The sequence below is a fragment of the Octopus sinensis genome, linkage group LG12 (genome assembly GCF_006345805.1).
Source record: "Octopus sinensis linkage group LG12, ASM634580v1, whole genome shotgun sequence".
NCBI lineage: Eukaryota > Metazoa > Mollusca > Cephalopoda > Octopoda > Octopodidae > Octopus > Octopus sinensis.
The window spans coordinates 23,324,020-23,340,555 of record NC_043008.1 but is presented as its reverse complement, the minus strand read 5'-3'; the positions used below and the strand labels follow the sequence as shown (position 1 = coordinate 23,340,555).

Sequence of the window (16,536 nt, the reverse complement as noted above, 5' to 3'; positions counted from 1 at the left end):
GAGAGAGAGGTAACAAGAAAGATGACTGAAACAGGTGTGCTGATGTAAAGGAGATACTGGACTACCTAACCAGAGGAAAAAGCAAGAGAAGGAGAGATAGTGATGAAGAGCGAGGGCCAAAACAGGTGTGCTGCTGTAGAGGAGATACATGGCTACCCAGCCAGAGGGAAGAGCAAGGGAAAGAGAGAAAAAGAGGAAACAGCAAAAGTGCAAGGGTGAGCAGGAAAGAGATGGTGGTGAAGTGCCAGGGTATACTCACAAGTAACAGGAATTAGAGCATAGATGGATGGCAGAGTAAGGAAGAGAGAGATAAATGGTGGCAATGAGTATCCATCTTTTTTAGAGTTCCTTTTCAAACATGGCACTCAGTAGAGTTTGACTTAAAAATATATATAACAACACCAGAATGCTATTACAAAAGTATTCCTAAATAAGTTATCTCCTCCATTCAGTCCAAGTAAGTATAACAAAAAAACCTGAACACAGAAATTGCTTACTAGCTCAAAAATATTGTGCTCAGATGCACACTCAATAATAATTGTAGAGGAGTAGCAATTCATGCTTTGACTGAATCTGCTTCACTTGTCTCTACACAAAATAGCAGCCAAACTCTTTGAAATCAAACACCACTGTGTTATACATGGAAGGATGCATTAAACAGTGCTGTGTTTAAGAAAAAACTCTAAAAAAGATGGGATACTCATATCTGGAATGCATTTGATCCTAGGATTATTCAATAAAGTCTCGAGATTAACCAACAACAAATAATGTAGTACACATAAACACTGATGCATTCAAATCACATACATTGTCCCATATGTCAATGAAAGGTCTCTATGTGATCACTCAGTACAATCTCCCTCAAATCTCACCACACTGTGTTAATACAAAAAGGACATATTAATTAATGAATTGATCAAAGGCCTGCTTGATCAGCATTGACTTGGGGACTAGTCTGTAGCAATAATAGCTATAAACAAATACACTGGACATTGGAGAGACATACCCACACTCACTGTCACACTTCCCACACACAACTCATCACTGCATATCAGTGCATGGTCCTCAACTAAGTCAATTGGGGTGTGTCATTTTTTTTTTTAAGCTTTGAAATATGACTTACATTAACTTTCATCCATTAATGCATCATCAAAAACATGATCATGTCAAATATCAGATTGGTTTATCAATATTTATATCCCTTACAGGGTGTAAATGTTTTGAATCATTGGAGGTCAAATTTTATAAGGTTTTTATTTTCAAATTTTTGGTGCTGTGACATCTTTTTATTTTAGACTTGATTTTTATGCAGAAGAAAAGGATTATATATAACAGTACATTTTATGAGCTATAGAATGGATATAAAGTTTAATTTTTCATGCTAATTCTCATTAATTATCATTTTAAGTGATATAATTATATTATAACATGGTAACTGTAATAATCATATATTTCAGGAATACAATAAAGTTAAATTAAAATAGATTGGTTAAAAATTTGTTAGCTTAAAATTTACAAATATATTTGAGAGAAAAAAGTGAACCAGCAGATGAAATTTTTGAAAGCCTTCTGAAAAACATTGCCAGCAAGCCTTGAAGCATGATACCAACAAACAATCAAGTTTTAAAACAGATCCAATATTTAATTAGATGTGAACATAAACAAGAAAATTAAAGCTATCTGATGGGTGTTATATTAAATAAAGTTAGAGAAAATCAGTATGCAGTCAATATCCCTTCACAAGATGGAAACAAATTAGCCCCAGATAAAATTTAAGACCCTAATTGATGAATGAGTCAGATTAATTTCTTCCAAACTAAAAAACAAATCACTTTCATAGAACACCTGACAATTTTAAAGAAAAACTTGCCAATTTATTTGGACATGATGCAACCATTTGCAAAATCTTGCAATCTGGAATTTTAGGTGCAATGAAAAGGTAACTAGGTGGACTGGATAAGAATTATGTATGTAAAGTTCAGAAAATACAAGCAAAAAAGATGGAAAAAGAAATGCTTTAACATGTAATCCTTCAACTTCATTCACTTCTTGTGGATTTGATGCTAATAATTTAGCTAAGTCTTATAAGTGCCAAAGGTACAAGAAAGTGGAAAAAGAAAATAGTGCAATCTCCTCATCTCCTTGATGTAGAATAGTCTAAATATTCCATTAGCAGATAGAACATATTTAACTGCTTCTTATGCAGTAGGTTTTAAAGAAACTCTTGAAAATTTGAGACTTTCACAAAGCACTGCTAAAAGAATTGCAAAAAAAGAAAGGGAAGAAAAGCTAAAAATTTTTTAAATAGTTTTGATGAGTCACCATTCTTAGTCATAAGCTGCTCATATATGATTCAAATGGAAAGCTAACAGGAAGACTAGCCATAGTCATCTCAGGTTAGCCCAGTGCAAGAGATGATAAATCTTTGATTATAGGAGATGAAACTGCAAGTGGTACTATGCAGGTGTAATGTATTGAGTAACATCCCTTCAGTTCTAAGATTACTTATTACTTATCATTTTATTTAACTAATCACACTTTAATACAATATTCAGTGCAAGTCAGTTTCCAGTAATGGTTGCCTGTTTAATGAACTACATGTAATGCCTTCCTTTATTTTTTCTAATTATCTACATCATTATAACATGACATAACATGGTGTCAGAATAAGGCATTTGGTTGCTGCAAAAGAAAGAAGATACATACGCGAGCATGTGCGCACACACATGCACACACACACACACACACATGCACAAAGACATGAATTTATTCACTTTTTTAGTTCTATTTGTCTTGCTAAACTTTATTTACACGTTATAACCCAACTTCCTAATTAGGATGGGGTTTGGTGTTGTGCCAAGGAGAAGCACCACTGATGCAATATTTCTGGCAAGGCAGCTGCAGGGGAAGTACCAAGCCAAAAATGAATCTCTATATTTGGCTTTTGTTGACATAGAGAAAGCCTTTCACAGGATTCACTACTCCCTTATCTGGTGGTCAATGCAGAAATTAGAGCTAGGAGAGTGGTTGGTGAAAGCTGTACAAGCCATGTACAGAGATGCTGTCAGGAAGGTGAAGGTTGGTAATGAGAATAATGATGAATTCAGCTAAGGATCAGTCCTCAGCCCCCTCTAGTTTACCATAGCCCTCTAGGCAATAACAGAGGAATTTAAGATGAGCTGTGCCTGGGAGCTTCTCTATGCTAATGACATTCTTACAGCTGAATCACTACCAAAACTAGAGAAGAAATTTCAGATGTGGAAGCAAGGTCTAGAATCAAAGGGCCTCAAAGTTAATTTAGAAAAATCAAAGTTTTAATAAGTACGAAAAAGAACAAATCACAAATCCCTTCAGGTAGATGGCCCTGCTCAATATGTAGAAAAAGTGTAGGTAGAAATTCCATAAGATGTACTCAATACAAGCTATGGACACGTGAGAAGTGCAGCAATATCAGAAGAAGGTTAACAGGGAAAATAGTCGTGTGTGTGAGATGTACAGGTACAATAAACACTAGAAATGTACAGAAAATAGACTCCATCACATGCCAGTGGGGATACCTACTGCTGTAGAAGTAGTTGATATCTTCTGTTATCTAGGTAACCAAGTCAGCAGTGGATGTGTATGCTACAAAAGCATAGCTGCTAGAATAAGAATAGGCTGGGCGAAGTCCAGAGAGCTCCTACCTCTATTGGTAACAAAGGGCCTCTCCCTCAGACTGTATTATGCCTGTGTGCAAACAGCCATGCTCCATGACAGTGAAATGTGGGCTGTGACTGCAGAAGACATGCAAAGAAAGGAAGTTGGCATGCTTTGCTGGATGTACAATGAGCATGTGTATTTATGACAAAGTGTATACATCTTCTGATAAAAACTGGGCATAGTAGTGAGCAAAAGAGAGACAAATGTGCTGGTATGGTCATGTGATTCATATGGCTGAAGGCAGCTGTGTAAAGAAGTGTTGATCTCTAACTGTGGATGGAACCTGTGGAAGAGGTAAAACCAGGAAGACATGGAACAAGATGGTGAAGCATGATATTCGGATGTTGGGCCTCATGACTTGTGACTGAGACATTTGATGATATGCTGTGCTTGAGAAGACTCAACAAGCCAAGTTAAATAGTATTTGTGATTGTTGCCAGTGTCATGTAAGCGACACCCATGAAATTGTAATCATAGTCTTTGCCAGTAACATGATCTTGTTGTCACAAAGGTGACAAGTGACTGAGACCTTTGGCAATATGCTGTGCTTGAGAAGACTCATCAAACCAAGTGAAATTATTGCCATATTTTTTAATCTCATTTAGTAATTAAAACTTACAGAAAAATGTGTTATAACTTCAGGAACTATAAATGTTACTCGTTTCGTCATATCACTGATTTTGTTTATATCACCACTGAGTATGGCTGGTCGTAAAGCCAGGAGCTTTTCATAGTACTGTTCAGCCTCTTCAGTTAAATGTGTCGGAGAAATGTAGATAACATCAACATTGGGGTCTGAAAATAAAATTATCAGCTTGAAATAATCTTAAACAAATATGCATGCACCGTGATTAAATACTTGGGGTATGCCAAAAGCATAAATAAAATAAACTGTTGACAAAAAGGTGTTGCCACTAAGAGACAATGCACAGGGAAACGAAAGAGTCTCCTTTTTTCTCTTGTAATACAACCCCACAGATTTCTTGCTGCACTATGTAATTTGAATTATTCTAATTATTTTCATGCCTTTATGCTGATGAAGATGTTTCTTCACCATTTCTATATCACTACAGAGTATTGTTGGTCATAAAAGCAGTAACTTCTCAAGGCACTGTTCAGCCTCTTCAGTTAGGTAAAATAACATTCCATCATATGACAACAGCTTACAAAAGTTTAAAGTTCATATCTAAAAATGGTTACATTTTGAAATAAACTATCTCTAAATATTGGTTAAGTTATGAGACAAACAATGTAATTGGTAAACATAAACAAGTGACACATTTCAAATTAAATTATAAGAATTAAAGAATGAAAGTATTCAATAACAAAAGTATTTTTCAAATGTGTCTGTTGTTTATGTTTCTCATCCCTCCATTTCTCATTCTGTAGCAAAAAACAAAAATTCATCTTTTATGTCAATAAATTTCAAGCATTTTAGGGTTACAGCCACATGTCATTAGCATCCAGCTTTATAATAATACATAGTGACTAATATCACAGGCTGAACACTGTGCTAACATACTGGACCTACCACCCTGGCATCAGAATTGCTCAAAAGTAAACATATAGACTTTAGGCTATTTCTATACATATGACATCAAAAACAAATATTAGCCAAATATGACATCAAAAACAATGTTAGCCGAATATTACCGTGTCAGCAAAAATGCTATGTGGTATTTTATTATTTACATTCTAATTTCAAATTCTGCCATGGTCAACTTTGCCTTTCATCCTTCCAAGGTCAATAAAATAAAATACAGAGTCAATGTAAGCAACTAACCCCATTACAAATGCACACACACATGCGTGCATGCACGCGTGATAATTGTTTGCTTTCTGCCTATCAAAAATGATTATTTATTCTGTGCAGAAAATAATAGGTCATGCTCTAGTCTATCATAAATGTTAAGCTCACTGAATTATATAATCAAGAATAAGAGTAGGAAACTAATTTTTCTGTCCCCTGTTATGAAATATTGTCTTGAAAACAAATTATGACCAGATTATATCATGATATTGCTGAACAGACAAAATGTGCTGATGGAATGCCACTGACCCTTCAGTCCTTATTTTTATCGCTTTCTCACTATCCAGCTATCCACCTCATATCATATCATATCATTTACAGCTACCTTTGGTATATGCAGTGTTATCTCAAGACAATATTTCATAACAGGGGACAGAAAAATTAGTTTCCTACTCTTATTCTTGATTATATAATTCAGTGAGCATGATAGACTAGAGCATGACCTATTATTTTCTGCACAGAATAAATAACATTTTGTAACATCTCATGTTAGAAAATGCTGACATCATTCTTCAGACAGTTGTTCTCTTGCAATTCTATGTTGACACACATATCCTGCTACTTCGTTTTCCTGACAATTTTTCTACTTTGTTCATTGTGTCTCCCAATATCTCCTTGCCAAAATGATTGTCTTTGTCCTTAATGTAATGTTGATCTCTTCATATGCTGACACTGCATTGCAGGTTGTCACTTCGAAATTACATATTCTTCATACATGAAAAATTGTTCAAACATTATATGAGTTTCTTAAAATTGATTGTAAGATGGTAAACATTCAACTATTTTTCTAAAAAGATGGAATGGAATAAACTAAGGGGGGTAGATAGTGCCTGTGAGTTAAAAATGCTGGTGCATTGGGTGAGAGATTGAGGTAATAATTGTGATGGACTGATAGATATACAAACTGATAGAGAGAGAGGGGGAATGAAAGAGAGGGAGACAGACAGACAGACAGGAAAGCAGGAAGGCAGACAGACGCAAGCAGACAGGCAGGCAACAGTCAGACAGATAGACAAAGTAAATAGGTAGATAGATAGAAACAGAAAGATATATGCATACATAGATAGTTACATAGACAGATGGAGAAACAGATAGATACACAGATAAACATGGAGGGATAGCCAGGTAGATTTCAAAATTTAATATAGTTTATTTCTCCTTTTTCGAGCTCAGTGACAGTTCGTTAATGGAATGAGTTTTCATCACTAGCTTGTGATTAACACATGCTGAGCATGGGTAACCACCCAGAAATTCAAGTCCATGTGTATCATGTAAGGCTTGAGATGGAAATACTAATCAGACACAGAATGTATGTCCTTAGCCAGCTGGAAGAGATGTCTTCCTGGGGCTATAAACGTCAGTAGCACTGTCCAGTATAGGATGCCACACTTGATTGGCAATTATATGTTAGATAATATCATATTCATATATATATATGTATTTCTATGTGTGTATGTATAATTTACTTTTATACAGACACAGAAATCCAGAGAAGGACAAGGACACACACTCATGCACACACACACACACAATGAGACAGACACACACACACAAAGAGACAGACAGAGATAGAAGTTATGAACTAAACTGGAAATTTTGTGACAGGAAGACAGATGAATCTTTGCTTTTCAATGTTTTGGTGGGATCAATGAAGTAATATTCAAGTTGATTGTATTGATTAACACTTTCTCCCCAAAACTGCTGGCCTTGCACCAAAATTTGAAAGGATTATTGTATCGACTAGTGCATATCCATTGTTTTACTTCTGGAATAAATAATACTTTGTATCATTGAAGTATCGGAATATATTCCAAAAAGAATTAGATAGAAAAGTGAAACAATTTTGAAATAAAAGAAACATTTAATGAATTAAAATACATGTTACTTTTTATCTATTTAAAGAAACAGACTGAAGAAAAGAGATCCTTCAAAAGGGTGTATTAAACATCCAATTCACTGGTACATCAGTTGGATACCATATAAATATTGGTATAATTCAATTATAAAGGTTGTATACTGTCAACTTAACATGATAGTAGGGGATTACACCACCATTGTTTAGCCCTAGGAAGCATCGATGCTTCCTGTTGGCAAGGACCCTGAAACATGCGTGTCTCTAGATGCAGGCCTAGCTGTTGGGGGTATTTGTCTCCCCTTCGTAAATATATAAGGACACAGTAAGTGTGTCGAAGCCAATAGGAAGCGTCGATGCTTCCTAGGGCTAAACAGCGGTGGTGTAATCCCCTACTGTCACGTTAAGTTGACAGAATCCAACCATTATATCGCCCCACCACCGTACATATCTCTATGAGATATTTAGAAATTTAATATTTCTGATCAATTATAAAGAGAAATCAAATATAGAGATACTATTGACAATCCAATAATTTATTTGTTATATAATATTATGTTATATTATATTTATAGTATTTAATGTAATATTGTAATATAAATAAATTATTGGATTGTCAATAGTATATTTCTATATTCAATTTAGTTTTATCTATTTATATTTCTATAACATATAACATCAACAGAAAGATAATTTTGACAATCCAACAATGTCTATGTATACAATAATTTCAGTGAATTTAACATGTTCATTATTGAAATACTTGTGAGATCCTTTTGTTATGTTAGATTGACTTTGACCAGCCAAAAATCTTTGTATCTGATGGATCCACAGCTCTATTGAGTGCAACATACAACTGATCATGAATAAGCTCATTAGTACTATCGTAAAGAATGCAACTTTTTAGTAAAAAATATTTATTCATAAATTTTCTCAAGAGAAATTTAAAGAATGGAAATTTATCATTATCTTTCTTTCATTCATTCATTGATTCATACATACATATATACATACATACAGACCGACAGACAGAAGTGGAAGTTAAAAAAGTAGAGTTTATTGGGTGAGAAATCAAGGTAAAAAAGTGATAGAATGCTTCAACTGCATCACTTGTCTGACTATGAAATTACACACTGTTCCTTCAGGACAAACTGTTTGATAATAAATTTTAAAATGATGGGAAAAAATAGTCACCCAACAATTTTCTGAAAAGACTGAATGGAGGAAACTGAAGTGGACAGTGCCTGAGTCATCTAGATTATTTGTGTATTGGTGAGAATATTGGTGAGAATGAATAAAAGTGTTGCAGGGTAGAGAGGCCTTTAAGTTGTCTCAAGAACAGCGCAGTCTGTGAAGTGGTTGTTGTTATGAAAAGCATCCAGCCAAATAAATTATGCTGAAATTGAAACATATGAGCAAGACATTTTCCTCCAATCTTTAGGAGAGTAGCAACTCCAAATAAGAACTGCACAGTGCATGATAACCTATCCAACATATGTCTCCATGGAAAGTAGCAATTATAAAAGAAGAAGAAGAAGAAGAAGAAGAAGAAGAAGAAGAAGAAGAAGAAGAAGAAGAAGAAGAAGAAGAAGAAGAAGAAGAAGAAGAAGAAGAAGAAGAAGAAGAAGAAGATGATGATGATGATGATGATGACAATGACGATGACGATGATGATGATTTGAAATGTATTAATGTTAAAAATTCTAAGCACAATCATGCCCTGGCTAACATGTGAAAATTGTATGAATTAGAATGATAATCATATAAGTCGTTCATGTGATAAATATGCAACTCACCTACAATGTCACAAATCCTGCATATCTGGTTATTCTCTTGAATATTAAAAAAATTTATATTGTTCCTAATATATTCTGGATAACCTAAAGATGGCATATGTATAACAACTCGCTTCGAATTTTGAATTCGTTTCCATGAAGTTCGGAATCCCTGGAATATTGGAAATAAGATAAGTGATTTGCCAAAAGCTTATATATGTATACATACTTACACTCATATAGTCATGTGTACATATATATATATATATATATATATATATATATATATATGTGTGTGTGTGTGTGTGTGTGTGTGTGTGTGTATACATGTATATATATATAATAATAAAATATTAGGGAATAAATCCAAACTTACAGGGAAAAATCAGATTTAGGATTAAATCCAATTTTATAGTATAAATATATTATATTATATTATATTAAATTAGAGATAAAACCACTATTAGGCAAATCAAACAATGAAAAACATAAGCCAATACATAAAATTAATTAATTTATATTATTTTAAATATATATCAAAAGTATTAAAAGTTTAATAAAAGATAAAGAGTAAAACAGCGTGTGTATATAAGAATTTTTTGTAATGAGATAAAAAACCAAGGCTGTGTAGATATGTTCTAATATCTACACAGCCTTGGTTTTTTTTATCTCATTAAGCAAAAAATTATTATATACATACGCTGTAAGAATTTAATGTCTGAGACAAATTGTTGTTAATAAGATTATAATTTTTCAAACTTAGACCATAGAACCAACATTGAACCCCTTATTCGCAAAATTACCGAATCTGGAAGTTAACTATTGTCTGTCTATAGCACTTATTCAGCATTACCTGACACCTTTGGGTTTCAAAGACACCATATATATATATAATAAATTTCTGAGCGAGGTATAAACAGTAGCGGCGCGACATCATGAAGTATATTTGCCACATTTAGGTGGAAAATATACTTCGCGATATATATATATACTAACAGAAATACCCGGCCTTGCTCGGGATTGAAATGGCATAGATTTTTATTGTTTTACTTGTTTCAGTCATGTGACTGCAGCCATGCTGGAGCACTGCTGTTGGGCGAAGAAATCAACCACAAGATTTATTTGTTGTAATCCTAGTACTCATTCTGTGAGTGTCTTTTACCAAACCACTAAGTTATGGGAATGTAAACACAGCAACATCAGTTGTCAAGCAATGGTGAAGGTACAGACACAAGATACATGCACACACATATATACAACAGTCTTCTTTCAGCTTCTGAGTACGAAATCCACTTATGAGGTTTTGGTCGGCCTGAGGCTATAATAAGCAAATATATATATATATATATATATATATATATATTAGCTGACATACCCGGTAATTCCTGGAAAGTGGGCTTATCCCTTGTTTCCACTCATAATTGTTTCGCTAATCCAATAACAACAATACAAAGTATGTAGCTCTTAAAACAGTTTTGGTGTATTTATTGAGAATACCGAACTGTCTTACAAAGGATCTTGTTTTTAGGAATTCCCAATAAGTTATGAATACCCAAATTGTGAAGTCAGTTATGTAATAACATGAAATTAATTACCCTATAGCAAGAATTCAAATAAAGTAGCCCTGAAAAGGGCTTTAATACACTCCCAGAGTATATGGATTTTAGGAGGAAATATTAATAAGGTATGTATACTAAAATCGTGAAACATATTACGTAATAACAGACTAATCAGATAAGCAATAATAATAATTCAAAGTAATTAACTGTGAAAAAAGCTTTTGTGTGTTCCCAGAGAATATTACCCTCAGCAGCACTAATGTTGATATATTCGTAAATAAGTCAAGTCACTGACCAAAATAAGTGAATCTATTGTTTAGGAGAATACTATTTACTTGTTTAAGCGTTGTATTGGATAAATTGAGAAAATAACTACAATAGTTCAAATACTAAGAAATAAGCCTACCGAAAATGAATGGGTTAAAATCAGAAAACATCAACTATGAACTATTCCGGGCACTTTTGGACATGAACAACCATACAACATCCTTCCTAGGAGGAGTGGGTTGTGCTTGGAAGAATCTTTGTCCATTTTACTGAGTAGAAGAAGAGTAATTAACAAATTAACTGAATGGACTGCAAACTGCATACACATCAAGAAACCACCTACAGTACAACAGCCCAGCACCCCAACAGCCATAACTTGCATGCACCAAGAAACTCAAGCTAGGAAAACACAGACAGATGCATCCATGTATATATGCACATATAAATGTATGTATGGTTATATCTTCCTAACTAAATACACATGTACCCTGTATAGATCTGTGCTTGTATATATGAACACACACTATATATAAAATAAAATATGAGTATATATGTGTGTGCGCATGTGTATGCAGGTGTGTATGTGCATGTGTATGTGTATGTATATGCATATATGTATATGTGTATGTATATATATATATATATATATGTATGTATATGTGTGTGTATATATATGTATATGTGTGTGTAGGCATCAGGCATAAGTGTAACTATAGAGACATATATGTACATACGCCAAATGGCATGAGTGTGTATATTAGTGAGTGTATGTCCATGTGTACTTGTATGTGCATGTATAGGCAGGGCTGTGAATTGACAGGATGAAGGATGTGTGCCCATATAAATGTATAGATATATGTGTGTGTGTGAACACATTGTGTGTGTATGTATGCATGCATACACACACAGGTGTATATGTGTGTGTGTGTGTGTGTGTGAGTGAGTGTCTCTATGAGTGTGTTGGTGTAGGCACCCACCAAGTCTAAAGATGGAAATCACACCCCCACCAAAATTCTTGACCACATTGTCGCACTTGACAGCCATAGCCAACCAACTAAGGTCTCCACATGTTATAGGGGTTCAATCCTATGCCATAAACACTCCACCCCATTTACATTACATTTCTTGCATTTTTTTACTATTTTTATAGCAACTACTTCTTGATCACAATAATAAACAACTTTTACTTTAGATTCTTTATATTTTTATTTTTTGTTGTCTTCACTTTTTGTCAACCAATTCCTGACTGCAGTTTCCTCACTTCACCAAAATGTGTCTGAACTGCTAGCAACTCACCAACAGCATACAATCTTAGAGTGAAATGAAGTGTAAATTATATAACTTTTGAAGCAGGTTACATCACCTAATCAGGCAACCTGTAGTGTGCATTGCATCAGATGGTATTACATCATCCCACAGACACTAGGAAGTAGTGCAGAATGAAGCCGAAACAATTGTTGTGTATGTGTGAAATTGTAGGCCATATGAAATCATAATCATGGCTGATGCTAGTGCTGTATAACTGGCACACATGATGGTGGCTTGTAAAAAGCACCCTTTGAACTTAGGGCCTCACAGAGGCAGTGACAAGTGACCAGGACCTTTGGCAATGCACCATGCTTGAAAAGACCTGTCAAACCAAGTGAGATTGTAGTCATGGCTGATGCTGATGTTTCCTAATAGGCACACATGCCAGTGGCATGTAAAAAGCACCTACTTCACTCTTGGAGTGGCTGGCATTAGGAAGGGCATCCAGCTGTAGAAGCCATGCCAAATTAAACTGGAACTTGGTGCAACTCCCCAGCTTACCAGCTTTCAGTGAAACTGTCTAACCCATGCCAGCAAAAATGTTTACTTGAATTTATTGTATTTTCTTTATATGTTTTTTTTTTTTGTTTTTGGCAACAATTTGTTGAAGATTGATTTAATCTTTCGAGTGAATATTAGCTCTGCAGGCAACTTGCCTGAACAAGTACTCGGATGGGATATTATTCTATACACCCTTAAGAATTTAGTTAGCACTTTGTAATTTCCTAACTTGTTCCTTGCTTTTTTTTTTTAGTGCTTGTCCATTTGACCTCAGGTGGTAGGGCTGGGTAAACATGAGCTTGATTGCATGCATTTTGCAGAATTCCTTGAACTCATATCCTGTAAATTGTGTTCCATTGTCCAAACATACCAAACTTGTATGAACTTAATTGTTGCCTTCGAGGCTGGTTGACTGCAACTACATACTTCCAGCCACTTTGTAAAGGTATCAACAATGATCAAGTAGTAAGCACCATTCACTGGTCCAGTGTAGTCTATATGTACTCTGGACTATCCACCTCAGGTCATGAATGGTATTTAACCAGTGGCACCTTGGCTGCTAACGCACAGCTCTACATGATTTTACCAAATTCTCAATGTCCCAGTCCATTGTCAGCCAATACACATAACTCCTCATCAAAGCTTTCATTCTTGACATCCCCTGGTGTCCACTATGAAATTCCTGTAATATCTGTAGTGCAGTTGGTACTATCACTCTTTGTGCATACATTAATACTTCATGACAGAGAGAAAAATGGTTCGCATTCATGTTTCTCTTTTGTTTAATTTTCAAAGTTTCCTTCTTTTTTATGATGCATTTATCCTCCGCTAATTTACTTTTTATATCTTGTACAGTCACTGGCAACTCCTGAATGACATTACACATAACGTTTTTAAATTCCTTTTCTGATTGTAATGCAGCTATCACTGTATCTTCCAGTGGTTCCGCATTCTTTGGAATTAGCCTAGATAAACAATCCACATGACCAATTTTCTTGGAAGAAATGTACTCCATCTTAAAGTTGTAATTTAACAATAGTGTACCCCAGCATTGTAATCTGTTAGCTGTACGGGTAGGAATTCCTTTCTTCAATCCAAAAATTGATTGTAATGATCGGAAGCTTCTTCCATGGAGAAATCTGTGAAATTTCTTCATGACAAAAATAATCACTTGAGTTTCTTTCTCTATCTGAATGTAATTTTTTTCTGCTGCAATCAGGGCATGTGAGGCATGAACCACCACCTTCATATTTCTGTCTTTATTTCTGCAACTGTCTGCAGGGTTAAACTTTTGTCTACTTGTTCAAGTTTTGTGGGAATTTTTGCATGTATCTCCACATCTTTGTTTACTGTAAGCCCTTGTGCAAAAACGAGGCCCTTAAACACATCAGGAGTTAGTTCATTCCGTTTAAACCTTTCTCACATTTGGTTTACAGTCTTGGCACATGTGACAAAGTCTTCATCTCTTTTAACTAGATTCAACATAAATAGGGTACTCTTATCACTGAATATTTTGATAGTAGTTTGACTGTTTCCTGGAAACAAATTTCACTAGTTTTATTGGATAGTATGAAATTACAATATTTTTCATGTTCAGCTTACTTTATCAGTCTTACTTTTTCATTGTCTGTCTATAACTTACAATCTTCCCTGAAGATTTCTTCATACCTTCTAAAGCAGGCATCAGCAACCTGCAGTCTGCAAGCCAAAAGTGGCCCATGAGCCAAAAGCAGCCTGTGAGCTCCTCCCGTGTGACCCTCAGCACCTTGTCCAGATTTCCATTAGGTACGGCCCAAGAGACATTTCCCGCGACCTGGTGGGGTTTTTTGAACCGACAGCAAATTTAACAGAGCCAATCAATGGCTTCTCCCCAGCCAGAACAACATCCTACTTTCATCATACTGACACTGAATAAATGTAACTTTGGGGAAAATTCTGACAGAGTTAGAGAGAAAGAGGAAATCATCCTTTTGTCTGATACTGTAGTATAGCATCACTGTACGATGAGTTATTTTTCGCTTCTACTCCAATTGACTTGGTTATAAATATTTTTTCTGTGATATTTCTGATGGCTGAAGGTACCCAGCCTGTGAAGAAGAGGAAGCTGTTGGACAAGAACCGCTCCTTCAAGAAGGAATGGGAAACATTCTTCCTTGTTGAGCACAAGGGAAAGGCTTTGTGTGTCATCTGCCATGAAACCGCCGTGCAACGTGAAGCGTCGCTTCACTTCGGTGCACCCCAAGCAAGCTGTGTTGCCTGAGGATAAGAAAAAGGCAGAGTTTGGACGTCTGAGTGCCTAACTGGAGAAGTAATGTCCCTTCATGAAGAGGATCGTCTCATTGGTGGAAGCAGCTGCTGAGAGCAACACTCAGGCCAACTACCATGTTGCACACCTTGTGGCCACCAACCTCAAGGAATTTACCAATGGAAATTCATCAAGGTGCGCATGATGGCTGAGGTTAAGGACCTGTGTCCTGACAAGTTGAGTGAGCTTGAAGCCATCAGCCTATCTGCCAGGACTTTGACCTGCCGCATAGGGATGGCTACCGATGTCCGGGGCACCCAAAAGGACATGTGTCAGTCCGCTCACTTCTTCTCCATCACCATGGATGAGTCAACTGACATCAAGGACATGGCTCAGCTTGCCATCTTCTTCCATGGCAGCAGAGATGACTTCGTCAGCTTTGAGGAGTTCATCAGACTTATCCTCCCCAGCGGTACCACCACTGGCACCAAGGTGTGCAGGGCAGTCACAGACTGGCTAAAGGAGGCTGACCTGGACCTCTCTCACATGTACGGCATGACAACTGACGGAGCACTCGCCATGGTCAGGGACAAGAAGGGCTTTGTGACACTTCTTCTGAAGTACCTACACAGCTTTGGACACTAGCAGAATGTGAAACACTTTCATTGTTTGGTGCACCAGGAGTCTCTGTGCACCAAGGCCATGACTATTACAGAGGTCATGACTGTCATTGTCAAGGCTGTGAACTTTGTTTGACCCATGCTCTCAACCACAGATAGTTCTGCACTCTCTTGGATGATGATGAGGCAGAGTTCAGCAACCTGATCTAATTCTGCGAGGCCTGTTGGCTCAGCCAAGGAAAGATGTTGAAGAGAGTCTTCAACCTGAAGGATGAACTGGCATCTTTCCTGCGAGAGAAGGGCAATCCTATCCCTTAGTCGAGGATCCCACATGGGAGTGTGACCTCAGGCTCCTAGTGGACGTTACTGGACATCTAAATGAGCTGAACACCCAGCTGCAGAGTAAAGACATCTTGGTGCCTGGTCTCCTAGCAAACTTTGCCTGTGGGAGCTGCAGTTCAACCAGAGGAAATTTACTCACTTCACCCACTTGGCTGAGCGGCGCCCAACCCCCGCTGCCTGCTGTCGCTATACTGCTGCCCTGTCTGAGCTGCAAGGTAAGTTCAAGAGGCACTTCAAAGATGTGTGCACCTGTGAGAAGGAGCTCAAGCTATTCTCCACTCCCTTTGATGTGGATTCTGTGGAAGTGGCTGATGACCTTCAGCTAGAACTCATTGAACTCCAGTGCTCAGAGAACCACCATGCAAAGTTTGTGCTTGTAATGCCAAGGAGTTCTGGCATTTGCTCTTAGCCTCCAGTGTTTTCCAGGCTCTTGTTCGGAAAGCCCTGCGCCTAAGCTTCATAGTTCAGGTCCACATACTCTTGCAAGCAGCTATTCACCCACATGAAACTGATGAAGAACAAGACAAGAGCACAGCTTACAGACACTCATCTTCAAGA

The 16,536-nt window shown here is 36.4% G+C and overlaps 1 protein-coding gene across 1 annotated transcript in view; it reads right to left on the bottom strand.

Moving 5' to 3' along the window:
* The window catches only part of LOC115218047 (IQ domain-containing protein H-like), a 396,498-nt gene that overhangs the window by 125,210 nt on the left and 254,752 nt on the right, over positions 1-16,536 (bottom strand). Inside the window, exons 11-12 of the mRNA XM_029787806.2 lie at positions 9,158-9,308; positions 4,319-4,494 (exon numbers count right to left, since the gene is read on the bottom strand). Coding sequence (XP_029643666.2) covers positions 4,319-4,494; positions 9,158-9,308 — 327 coding nt within the window. The remainder of the gene's footprint in view (positions 1-4,318; positions 4,495-9,157; positions 9,309-16,536) is intronic.